Source organism: Parasteatoda tepidariorum, chromosome 12 (genome assembly GCF_982258835.1).
Source record: "Parasteatoda tepidariorum strain Cologne lab strain chromosome 12, Ptep-v5.0, whole genome shotgun sequence".
Taxonomy (NCBI): domain Eukaryota; kingdom Metazoa; phylum Arthropoda; class Arachnida; order Araneae; family Theridiidae; genus Parasteatoda; species Parasteatoda tepidariorum.
In genome coordinates this window covers 52,182,872-52,196,890 of record NC_141766.1, presented here as the reverse complement: position 1 = coordinate 52,196,890, position 14,019 = coordinate 52,182,872, and the positions used below count along the sequence as shown (strand labels likewise).

Genomic DNA, 14,019 nt, shown 5'->3' with positions numbered 1-14,019 from the left:
ATTTTCAACTAAATTTGTTCCTCTTAATGAGAAAGTTTCATCTTTAACGCTTAAAGAGTTTCAAACTATATAAACTATTCATCACACAACTACTGAGAGAATATTCAAGATTTATTTTTATTTTATTACTGTTTTAGTTAGTCTATTATTACTATGATTATATATATATATATATATATATATATATATATATATATATATATATATATATATATATATATATATATATATATATATATATATATATATATATATACAACTTTCTAAAGCAGTAATTAACTAATTAAAAGATAGCCCATTTTATTCGGCTAAAAGTGCGAAGTCGCACTATATCAATACATATTATTTATTAACACTGTGACGTATATCGTTCTCTAATTTTATTTTTATGCTATTTTCAAGGATACTGAACATCTCTAATACATAATAATTCAATTGGAGAAAGCTCTTTCTGTTAAGGAATTTTCAATTTTTATTTTTATTTTATTTTAAATGGTTATTGACAAACTCCACTTTTTGAAAATTTATAATTATTCCACTCGATTTATCCTGTTTTTATGATAGATTAAAATTTCAAGTTCTGTAAAAAAAAATAAAACAAATATCATAAAATACTAGTCTTTTACTAAATGATTGCTTTGGCTAATTATGTGTATACACACCATTATATGAAGTATTATTATTCATGCACCAGGCATTATTTATGTCTTAATCAATGTACTTCAAGCATATTTCAATGTAAATATTACTACAAAATTTATAATATCTTTACTTGGCTTAAGAAAGGTTAATTATGACGGAAAAAAGAAATTTACTAAGAATAATTAAGTTTTATTTATTGCACATAAGCTGAAAGTATGTACCCATAATTCTCAATATAAGATAATTATATAAAGAAAAGTAGAGTATCGAAGAGAAATTTTTTAAAAAAAAATAAAAGACTTTAAACAAAAGAAAATTAAAAAGAATTTAAAAAATATTAAAAATTAGAAAATGGCAAATTGAAATGAAAGTATGTAATCTCTTTTTCAACCCTCACGATCATATCGGCAAAATTTAGTGTTTTCTGTTATAGCATTAGTGTCACCAAATCAAAATATATCAATACAGCAGCGTGAGGAAAACCAAAAGATAAGACTGATTCATTTACATAAGACTCAAGTAAATGCAATACAGAAAATTAAATAAAAAAAACACGAAAAGGAATCTATAAAGGTAGAAAAGATAAATACGCCATGTTCCTACGACTAACTTGCCAAAGTTATTCAATAATATATTTCCATAAATAAGTTGCCAGATTTTAAAAAGTGAAATTAAAGCATTATAAAGGCAGGTGGAAATTTTTTTAAGGTTTGATCATACTACAGTTAAGAACCGATCTAATTTGTCCGTTACCTTGGATTCGCTCGAAAAACAACAGCATTGTAACAACATATTAAGTTGAATAACTCAAAAATTATAATTATTAAAAAATCAAATTTTCTGATTTAATTGAATTTTTTTTTTTTTGTAATGCATTCATAAGTTATCAGGGGCAGTCACCGGAGAAAATGAACTATAAACATAACGAGTTTAAAACGCAAATCGATCTGAAAAGATATAATTAAACCTTTCTTTGAACAGGGAGAGGAGCCACTTTGCTTTCATTAAAATAATAATTTTCCTTCTCAATTTCTTCAGCATAGTTACTAAGCGTTGACAACAAAAATCTGTCGAAATGTTTAATTCCGGTTTCAAACACTATAGATAAACTAAGTTTAAACTATTTTTGTACTTTGCTAAAAATATGTATTATTGATGTTTGCAGTCTGATTTTACAAATTTCAGAATGACTTTACTTGCATTTCAAATCTTTATTAGTAATATTGATTTTTAAAACAAATTTTCAATTCATTGAAAAAATATTTCGCGCATGCTCACGTTATAAATTTATTTATGTTTTAGAAAAATACAGGCGAACATGCTACGCAAAACTCATTTAAACATTTATTTCGAATATGCATTTAAATTTTATCATTCCTTAAATACATATTGAAAGAGAAAAAATTGTTTCTTTACTAGTCTTTAAAATTCGAAAGCGGTGATAAGAAATCCAGGCTCTCCAAACATTCCTCTATCAACAGTTTGAAATAGTTCTTTCCTTTTTTGGCATGAAATTGAAATTTGAAACATATTGCTTGAGGCAGTATAAACGCCAATGGGTTTATTTCCTTCTAATGTTGACGTTTAAGAATAAATATAGCGTCGATGGGAGTTATGTGACATCGTATTCAATGATCTAGTAGGCAGTTTCAAACACGTAATTCCATTAAGCGCTGTCAAAAAGTTTTGGAAGATTCTCTGTATAGCTTCATATATCCCTGCCCACAAAAGATTATTTATAGCTCTTGTAGGGAAATCAGAATTTATCATCTCTTTAATTCTCACGGCAGCTGGTGGTGTTGCTGAAACGAGTGTGTGCCATTAATGCTAAATTAAAGTTTTCTAAGTAAGAATTCATTGAAAACCCGATTGTAGTTTTTAAACATTTTGAGTATAAAAATGCTTCTCAAAAGGATTTTTATTTTTTACAGGCTTATTTTGAGATTCCTTTAAATATTTAATTTTAAATTGTTTGTAAAATGTGTGATGAGGAAGATTTTATTTATATAGTTTAGCTAAAGATATTATAATTGCAGTTTTATGAATAGAAATTCTTAAAAAAATCTGAAATTATTTAATCAAATTTTTGTGTTTTCATTAAATGTTATTAAGCATTTTGACACCTTATTGACTCCTTGAAGGCCTTTATCAAAAATTAAAATAATTTGAATCTACGCAGAATAGGTCAATGAAGGACACAGGGTCATAGACGGAGCATTTTTTTTAAATCTTAAATGCAGAAGAATATCTAAAAACAAGAAATTTAAAAAAAATCAAACATGTTTTAATACTCTAATAAACAATAAAGGGACTAATAATAATAAATAAATGGCAGAAATTTAAAACCTGCTTTATTTTAGAATTGCAATATAATATGCATAGTTAATAAACTAATTAAGGAAGGTAGCAAAAACTTTTACTTGTAAGTACAATAATAAAGAATTGTGTATTATACGTGAACAAATTTTTTTCTTTATTCATTTTTTTGTTCCGAAAATAATTTGTGATGAAAGTCAATACTTTATGCTTCATCAAATTCTAAACACAGATAAAAAAATGGAAGGTTTAACTGACTTAAAAAATTTTTTTTTGGTCTTCAATTCTGTGCACATTTTCCTGTTTTTTTATCATATTAATTTAATATGTATCGATATATATATTTACATATTTTTTTTTTGTTCTAAGAACTTTTTATATGCTAGATAAGATTAAGGCTGATTTTTAAGTGCAATTTATTTTTGATTGTAAACCTTGCTTATATTTCTAATTTAAGTATAGAACCCTCATTTTATAAAGTACAAAAATAAAAAGGAATTTTTTTTTTCGAATTCTAAAAATGAAATATATTTTTATTTAAGACCGAATTGGCATAGAATGAATGCATTAATTCACTGGCTTCAAAAATAATTTTACTTCCATTCTAAACAATTTTAGTATTTCAGTTAAAATATTCTTTTTTTAATGAGCACTTTCAACATTATTAAATTTCATAAGAAATAAAAGATGAAATAAAGTGAAGAGCATTTTTTTTATTCTCACAGTTAATGAAATTGAAATATTACTAACCGCACAAAAAAGAAAAAAAAACATTAAGTTACCATTCTGATTTGGTAAAAAGATTTTAAATGTCTTCCTTATGAGTTTCATCCCAAAGGAATTGGCCCCTTTTTTTACTTTAATGTATTTTATTGTCTATGTGATTTGCATTTCAGAGACATTTGTCAAAATTAAAACTATAAATAAACTTTAAAAAATATTTATTTACTGAAATTAAACATAAAGTTAAAAATTTTCCTCAGCTCTTCAAGTGCGTTTAAATAAACATATCATTTCAACCTTTCAGAGACTGTGAAAGTTAAATTCAATATAAGAGAAAATCATTTAGTTAATCTGTAAATATTTTGCTCAAAGTTTTTATTAATAAATTATTTTATTATTTACAGAATGATAATAATTCCATTAATAATTTATTTCATAATTTTTATAATAATAATAATTTTATTAATAATTTATTTTATAATTTTCAGAATAATTATAATTTCATTAATAATTTATTTTATAATTTTCAAAATAATAATAATTTAATTAACAATTTTTTTCATAATTTTCAGAATAATAATAATTTCATTAATAGTTTTTTTTTATAACTTTCAGAATAATTCGCATTATTCAGTAGTAGCATTATTCGCATTATTCAGTTCGCTAGTAGCATTTTTGCCCTAAAGGGAATAGAAATTATAAAATAATTTAAAATAAAATGGTAAATATATTTCATGTTATATTTTATAACTGTCGTTGAACAGACGACCCAATTCTTACCTCACGACTAGCAATTGTTAACCCCGTAGCTTTTCCTTTCGGGGAAGATTTTTTGAGGGAGCCAACCCTCATTTGCGTTACATGGAGTGGAAAACTACGAAAACCTTCCATGTTTAGCTTGGTGGCAAGGGAACTCTAACTAAAGGATATTTTTATGTCAGCACTGTGATCGGTAAGAACCGGATGTGGAATTCGTATTGGCTAGCCATTGCTGGGATTCGAGCCCGCTGTACCTCATTAGGAGGCGAGAGTCACCCTTAGTCACCCGCATCTGTTGAATATATTTTATTTTATAATTGTCGTTGAACAACCGGGTTCCAAAAATTTTGAGGATTCTAAAAGTGCCTCTTAAGGATGGTCTTTATGAAATACCTTGCACCACAGATAGTTTCCTGAAAATGTCTGTCTTCATTCTCCAGATAGTAGGAGGCGATTGACTAACCACGCCCATATAGACTGATTATTCTTTCTACTGATAACCCCCTTCCCCTACCAGCGTTTAATCTTGACAATAAAATCATTTACATTACCCAGAGAACATGATACACGCACAGTGATACTTAAACAGATGTAGAAGAAAGACTATGCCATAACTCTAAAGATGTTCTTTAGCTTTTATTGATAAATCGTTACCTTTGTACATCTTATATGAGAAGGAAAATAATTGAGCACATTTCCTGATTATATTGAACAACGAAGCTTTTTTTTTCAATTTTGATAATATTATTAATATTTCTAAATATAATAATTTAATTATTCCAAACAGAAGTAATTTTAAAGAACAAAATTATATGGAAAGAAATTTCTTTCTAAACCAACACCTATTAAATATAACGACTCAATGTTAATGATTTTTATAGTATCTTATTGGCAAATTGAATAAATTTAGAAAACTAATCCAGCATTTTTACTGGTCTTATGGACAACAATCTGGCATTAAATTAGAAAAATGACATTTATGTTTAATATTTTTCTTAGAAATTAATAATTACATGTATTCTATTCCGTCATTATTACGTGTATATGACTTTTAAACATTCGTCTTGGTGTGCTGGTATTCAATTTTTCTAAAATCTTGCTGAAATAATTTTTCGTTTATGATGTAATCATTTGTTTTCAAATTTTGCCCCACCAATGAATCAAAGCTTCTCATAAAATACAGAAGAAAATTTGAAAAATAATTTGACACTTTAATGTTATACGTTATTTCATCAAACTGAATTAAGGGTAAATGAAAGTATACTTTCAGATTATCGAAAACAAATACACGTAAGTATGACTTCCACTTAATTTTTAAAGTTTGGATGATTGGTTTTCCTTCTTTTCCATTAGATTTCACGATAGATTTCTTTGAAATTGTCATTATACTATTGATTATGAGAACTAATTTTTTTTAATTTTTTTAAGGTTTACCTGTAATGGATTCAACAATATCTGGCCCAATAACTAGTAGCAATTATTCTGTTGAGTTTTTACCGGCTTGGCTTCTTGCCGCTGCAGTGATAGGGAGTCTAATTGTTCTTGCAAATTTATTAGTCTGTATAATTTACATTCGACGGAAAAGATATGGCCGTGGTCGTCAAGCAGGTGAGTAAATTTAATATTTTGACTATTAGCAACTTAGTCATAGACTATTTAGCCAGTTGTTGAGAGTTGTCGAGTTGGTAAGAGTAGTTGATCAGAAAATTAGGTATTCACGTGGCTCTTAAATTATTGCTCAACCCTTTTATGATGAAATCTAAAATGATATGAAGGTCTTGGAACAATCGTGGTAAAATCCATTTAGCATGAAAGAGCTTTTGAGAAATCATGCGAGCGAAAATTTCATATTTCATACTAATTTCAAGGGTGGTAAATTAGTTCTTGCAATATATATCTTTATAATTAACTTATAACTTACACAACTTATTACATTATTATTAAAAGACAGATTTCTACATTATTATGAAAAGAAAATTAATTAAAAATTAACGAAATTAATTAATTAAAAATAAAATACAAAAAAAATGCATCGCATTGAAATTGACTTGATATATTCACTTGATTGTTGTTAAATATAATTATTTTTTATGCTTGATACCATGTTATACATTAAGAAAAATTTACTTTTATCACTGCAAGTGTATATATATATATATATATATATATATATATATATATATATATATATATATATATATATATATATATATATATATATATATATATATAAATCTGAATTACTTGATTCTTCCTGTGCTTTGTGAGTGTTTACTCGTACCGTTAAGGCTCTTAAGACTCCTCTTCTTATATTTAAGTTAAATTTCGTTTTTCTCTTCAAGACATATTTCACGAAGAGTTCGAAAATTATTATCATTAGATACTCATATTTAAACTTTTTAGCAAAAATGTTTTTGAATTTATATAAATAAAGGTACGAAAATTATTAAAATTATTTCTTAACAATTTTTATTATAATCTGATGAAATACCAGGTATTATAAACAAGTTTTATATTAATATACGGGAAAATCTTTGCAAAAAATTTAATTTTTTTTCATTGACTTAATAATTTCTAAGAAGAAGACTTATTTAAAATATATTTTACATATATTACCTGAAAATACTTAGATTACTTACAAATAATAATTATTTTGATAATATCCTTTGAGAATGAAATAAATGAAATTTTAATATTCTTTTGCTTTAGAAGCCAAGCAGTCAAATCTAAAAACTTCAAAGCGTATTTTTTTTTTATTTAATTTGTAATACTCTTTTGAGTTGTATCTATATTATCAAAATTTAGAAACTTATAAATCTATAACGATATTTCCCTTTGGGCATTTTGAATAAATTTAACTTTTTAAAATAACAATGCTGATAAAATATTTTCTGACCCTTCAAAATTAATTGAAATTTTATAACATAGTTCCTTTAAATTATCGGTTTACAGATGAATGATTACATCCGAAATATGAGTTTAGCAAAAATGGTTTGTGTTTAATTCAAAATGGTGTATACAAAATAGTTTTAACTATTACAAAAAAGTAATGTTCATTATGTTTTACAAAGCTATAGTTAACACCATTATAAAATTGTTGAGTTTAAGTATATCATAATTGATATCCATATAAATTCCTTCATGCATACAATTTTAATATAAAATAAGTGAATCTACCAGTTTTCGAATATAAATTAGCTTTATTGAAGATTGCTTTTAGCGGCGAAATAAAAGTCTGTATCTATGTAACAAAATATGTTATTTTGTGTAATACTATTTACGATAATAATTTTTCCAAATATTGCAAACACTACAAGACAAGGCATTTTTGTGAAGAAGCGAAATTTATAATTTATTAAAATGAATTGGAATAAATACATTTTAAAATACGCAATATATTATTAAAATATTAGATGGCAAAATATTGCGTATAGTTGTTTAGATAAGTGAAAATTATATTCTGACTTAATATGATTGCTAATATTGTAAATATTTTAATCGCAAAGTTCATGAATGCTGTAAACCACATTTACTCAATAATTTAGATATTAATATATTCAAGCATAGATATTAACTACACATCAATTTGAAAGCTCATCCATTTTGATATTTTGATCCCTCTCCTAATATTGAAAATGCTTCTTTTTCCATCAAATAAACTTATTCAAATTGATATTTAACCAATTTGTGATTCCTCGCTAAATTTCTAACAAATATAATGTCTTTATGCATGTATCTGTAACGTGATTAACGCGAAATATAAATAGTCTGTTACCATAGATTGGCCCAAAAACTGAATTTGACCAAATTAATAATATAAACTTCAAAGCTAATGAATGAAAGTCAAAGATTAAATATAACATTTTAATTCAATGAGTTTTATAAAAGTAATTAACATTTATTAAATAATATGGAAAGAAGTTATTGGTTAATCACTGATAGTTAGCCACTGCATTTTAGAGTTGGTTAACCACTGATTTTTCCGAATTGTACTTTCACGTAGTAAAAAAATCAATCTAGATAACTAGAAAAACTTTAGGAAAATGTATTCAATTATTAAGTTAAAAGCACAAATACTCAGTGATTTAGTATAAAATTTAATTACGTTTGTTGGGTATCCGTTGGCTTTATTAAATTCTTGGAAAAACACGTCTATGTTTTTATTTTTCGTTAAATAAAAAATTGCTACAAAATATTTTAATTATATTTATTTTATTAATATAATGAATATAGTATTGAATAATGAATGTTATAAATACTTAGTAATAAAAGTTTTAGAAACATTGGAATTACAGGCAATTAGTTATTTTACATTAAACTTAAAATCCCGCCTTTTATCGTATAATTCAACAATGCGGATATTTCCATCGATTTTATTACTTAAATGTTAAAATTCATATTATCGTCTTGATTATAAAGCAATATTTATTTCTCGAGGTAAATACTATTTATCAAAAGTATGTGATTTTGAAAATTAAAGATAATTTAATCACTATTAAGAAAAAAAGTATACTTGAAATATCAAATTCGTTTTTAGATTTATTGATGATTTAATTAACTAACTGATAACAACAGAGTAAAATAAATTAAAAAATGCTTTGAAAGAATTATAAAAAATCTTTTGCTTTATTTTTTAAGTTAAAACTGATTTGAATAAAGGAATTTGCATTTATGTCACTATTATTTCTTTTTCATAATGCCGTAAGGAAATACTATTCATTGAACTTTGAATCTAATTTCCATATTTGAAATAGATAAAGAAAACAAAATTAAGTAGGGAGAGGAGAACGTTAAAATCACTGAACGGGAAGATATATGCTATTTTTTAATTGTCTTCCAAGTCAAAATCTTATCGAGAAGTTAAATATAAAATTTATTAAATGCTTGAGTATTCTGCTTTAGAGCAATGGCATGATTGTATAAATTCTTTTCTCCTAAAAATAAATTATATCATAACATTTAAAGAAATATAATATTGAAAGAAATATAATTTGACATTGAAAAACATGCTGAGCTATATTGAAACTAAACCTAAACCAGTACAATTTCTAAAAATTGTATTTTTACGCATTATATGCACTATCTTACAATTATGGAGAAAGGCAATTTCAGTTTTTGGTATTTTTCTTTAATTTCTCTAAGAATACTTAAAATAATATTTTATAACTTTAGAGGTGTTTAGTTCATGCTATTTTTCATAATCAGCAACAAGATTTAAAGCGTTCAGAGGGTTGGAAGATCGACAATAAATTATGAAAGAAAACACGTATTTTTGAACACTCGATGCCAGAAAAGCGAGTAATAAGCTTGTAACTTGTATTTATTACTTTAGTTGTTATTTTAAATAAAATTTTGTAAACCTAGAGTAGATATTTAGGGAGATAAGGTAATTTTAATAATAAAGCCAATTTATTTCTTTGATTCGTTTTTTTTTGCCATAACTTTATATATACTTAATGGAAACAAACAATATTTTTTGAGAAATTTCAAATTAATCACAAAATTATTTATCTAACATTTAAAAAATATTTCGTTAAAAACTGCTTAAGATATAAGTACTTAAAGTAGTTTCTTTATACTGCGCAAGCACGGAAATTTTTTTAAAAGAAAAATCCTAATTTAGTAGTTAATCGTATTTGGAAAGTAGTGAACTTTTTTTTAGATTTCATGAAAACTTTGAATTCATGACGTGATGAAATAGTGTAACAACTGTACTTATATTCTTATAATACCGTGGTCTTATAAGCAATGGGGAGAATATTACGAGAATTATTGACAGCCATGTCATTTATGTGGCTTCATTTCTGGAATTATTATAATATTAACCATAGAAAACAAGTTAAGTATAGCGTTATTTACTTTTATCATTATTATTTTTAATAATAATAATAATATTAATCATAATAATTATCCACGAATAAGAGTACGCTATATCAACTTTAATAGCAAATATAAGCGTCTTTTACAGATAGGTAGCAACTTGCATAAATTAATTGTATTTTTTGCAAATAAATGATAATTTAAATGTTTCGGGTTATCATAAATGTTGATATAAAATGTTTTCATGTTTTCCAGTAATTGGTGCATTTTTATCAATTTTAAAATTTGAATAATGTAAATCTTAATACGTATTTGGTTTGCCAGATGTAGCCAAAGTACTTTGCACTAAAAATAAGTATTATATTGATTTTTTCATACATTTATTTTAAAATATTAATAAAATTAATAATAGCATAATAATATAAATAATATTAAAATTATAATACATAAATATTAATTAAATAGTAATATAAATATTATTAAAAACAATTGCAAAAAATGTATTAGTATAAAATGTATTAGCATAAACATGTAAAATTGCGAAAAATATATTCTTCTTGTAGTTTCACAATTATTTGAATCCTCTACGAAAAATCAAATGTAAGAATGAAGCTACTTTCATAATATTTTTTTTATGTTTTATTTGGTGCTTCAAATCTAAGTGTAAGAAAGAAACATCATCTAAGTGTAAGAAAGAAACATGAAGAAACGCATAAGTCAAGTTTACTTTTCTCAACCACGAACGTATATAAATTACATTTCATATTCTTTTCTTTCTATCCTCTTCTTTAATTCTCCAATTTATTTCCGGAAACTCTAGGTTAAAAATTTCCCATCATAAAATGAGTATTTAAATCACTAATGTTTCTCCACAGCTTCTAAAAACTGGAGGAAATCGATGAATCTTTAATCGATTTCAGAAATCTTTTTACACTTAGTAACTCTTCCATTTCTCACATTTTTTTTACTGTGTAAATCTGCATTTTCTTGACTGATTATATCTGATGCTGAAAGTTCGAAAGCAATGACTTCTAAACTCGCAATCACTTTTTTTTCCATCTCGAATGGATATTTTTTAATGCTTTAAAAACTACGCAAGCAAAAATAATTAATATTTGTATTTTCGATACATGAGTTAAAACTTTGGTATTTATTCTTTAAAATATTTAATGAATCACATCTTTAATGAAACCCATGTAATTGTATATATTGAATCCCATAATGTTTTAAAACTTAATTTATTAATTATCAAATCTCTCAAAACGTAACCATAACTCAAAGTAATTTTCGATTCTGGATATATAGTAAAATGCACTTTAAGATTTTACTCGCATCAATAATAATCTGCATGCACAGCGTGAAAGCAATCCTCTAGAAATTTAGGAAACAAGCGGTATACACATCAAAAAAAATATGGTTTAAATTACGATTAAGAGTATCGGCACTGAGGAAGCCCGTACTTTTTACCGTATAATCCATTTTGAAAGTAATAATTAAAGTAAGAAAAATCGGAAATACAGTAATTTTTATAGTAATATTTACTGTAAAATTATTGAATCACTGTCATAAAATGAATATTAATGTAACAATGACTGTATAAATATAGCCAGCTCGGTAGAGCGCTGGACCCATGTCCGAGAATTCTTGGGTTCGAACCCCGCTGGCCAAAGATTCCCCGTGTAGTAAAGTGACTGATGCACGTTAAATCCGTCGAGTCGCAAAAGTCCTTCATGTTCCCATAACAAATCAAAACCTCTGGGGGTACTGGATTGGAGATCTATCGTTTTCTGATTCAGGTCAAAATTACGATCTGTGGATGAATGAATGGATGTATGAATGGGTCTGCCCTATAAACGGGTGTGACGTATGGTGTGGCAGAAGTCGAATTCTTGGCCATAGATGGCGCCACTGGACAACAGGAACAAAGGCTCCTCCTCTGCCTAATAAGGTATACGTCGACAACAACAACAACAACTGTATGAAAGTTTATTACGGTAAAAATGAATTTTTCGCAAACTGGGTATTATGGATCCTGCACGTAGTGTGCCAATACTTTTTACCGTAATTTGATCCATATTTCATTATATTGTATATGGTTTCTTATTCTGTAAGAATTTTATATAGTTGTAAGAAATTTCGATTTCATTAAAAATCTGAGGCTAGCTATTATCTTTGGCTGGGGATAAAATCAGAAATGCAAATAAATTAGGTAATTGGAAGCAAAACAATTCACTTTTTTTTCTGCAAAGCTAAATTATTTAATTTTTTTGCAATTTCAATATCTTTCAATGCAATTTCAATCCTACATTTTCAAAAGATAATGCTTAAAAATAAATCATTCCCTTTAGTTAGGTTTTCATACATTTTTTAAAGAATATTTAAAATCCTGAATTTTATAATCAAAAATTATTTTTGTATATAGCATTTATTAAATTTGAAGAAAATTCTATGGATTTATATTGTGTTAAGGCGTATAATATTTTTTCATATGAAATTAACTGAAAAAAAACCGATCATACTACAAGTAAGCTATAAAAATGCTTTATTTGTTCAGTAGGACAAAAAAAAAATTTGACGAAAAAAAAGTAAAACTTGGACGATTTTCCTTTAAAAAAATACTAATACTAATACTATTACTGAGAAAAAAAAATATGGTCAGAACTACCAGAATATGGTCAAATTTCTCTTATTTCTGGTTCTATTGAAACACCAAAAGACAAGGTAATTTTTTTTTGAAGAGCTTTGATAATTACTTTCTGGAAAATTAACAATAAAATATATGTTTATTTCCATGCTGTTGCGACAAAATGCAACAAAAATAGCTAATTTTAAGCAAAAGTTAGTAATTTTAACAGTGCAGAACACTTGTTAGCTTTGTTTTTCGTTGGTAGCTTTTTTCCCTATACAAGCTATCCCATTTTTCCATGTAAATATAAGTTCACATCTACGAGCACTTAAAATTATTAAAAATATGCATTTGTGAATGTACAAATGCCTGGACAAGGCCAAACAAAATCAGTAGCTTAACTGTTATCAAATAAATACTGCGCTTAAGAAACTTGTTGCTTTCTTGTTGTACTTATTTTTTTACGTCGCACTACAGCTACAGAATGGGCAATTGGCGAAGGTCTGGAAAACAACGCTGAGGATGATCCGAAGACATGCTATCACAATTTTGATCCTCTGTGATGGAGGTAGCCCAATGACCTGCGCGTGAGGTCGAGGACGTAAGGGTAAATAAAATAGCTACATCAGAGCTGTCCCAGCATACTAAAATGGAAGAGTAGAGGTAGCAGGTTCAAATCCCACCGTAACCCTGGACCAATTTTTTTTAAATATTTATTTACTTATTATGACGCACACATACGCAGGTTTGTGCTCATAACTTAGCTCGGCTAATTTGTCCTAGTCAAGTAGATCTGCAGATAGCACAAGATGGAAAAAGGCAGAGCACACATACAGCCGGGGTTACGTAGAGATTCGAATCAGCTACCTCTAAGTTGTAATCGACGCATCCTTTTTAATGTTTTTCTCTAATATGAATGATCTTTTTTTAAACTTTGATAGGACTTATAAAGGGTGTTTAGCAATGTGCACACACGTCTTCATATTCAAATATAACAATAAAAAACCATTTTGTTTTACATGTTTTCTGAGGATCGTGTATTAAATATAAAAATTTTCTTGTAAACTCTTGTAAAATTAAGGAACAGAGATCTTCAATCAAAATAAAAAACTAGAGATGAAATAAATCGATTT

The 14,019-nt window shown here is 26.2% G+C and overlaps 1 protein-coding gene across 1 annotated transcript in view; it reads left to right on the top strand.

Annotated features, from left to right (window-relative positions):
• The window catches only part of LOC107452704 (adhesion molecule nephrin-like), a 435,364-nt gene that overhangs the window by 360,734 nt on the left and 60,611 nt on the right, over positions 1–14,019 (top strand). Inside the window, exon 18 of the mRNA XM_071188109.1 lies at positions 5,869–6,048. Within this exon, the coding sequence (XP_071044210.1) occupies positions 5,869–6,048 (180 nt within the window). The remainder of the gene's footprint in view (positions 1–5,868; positions 6,049–14,019) is intronic.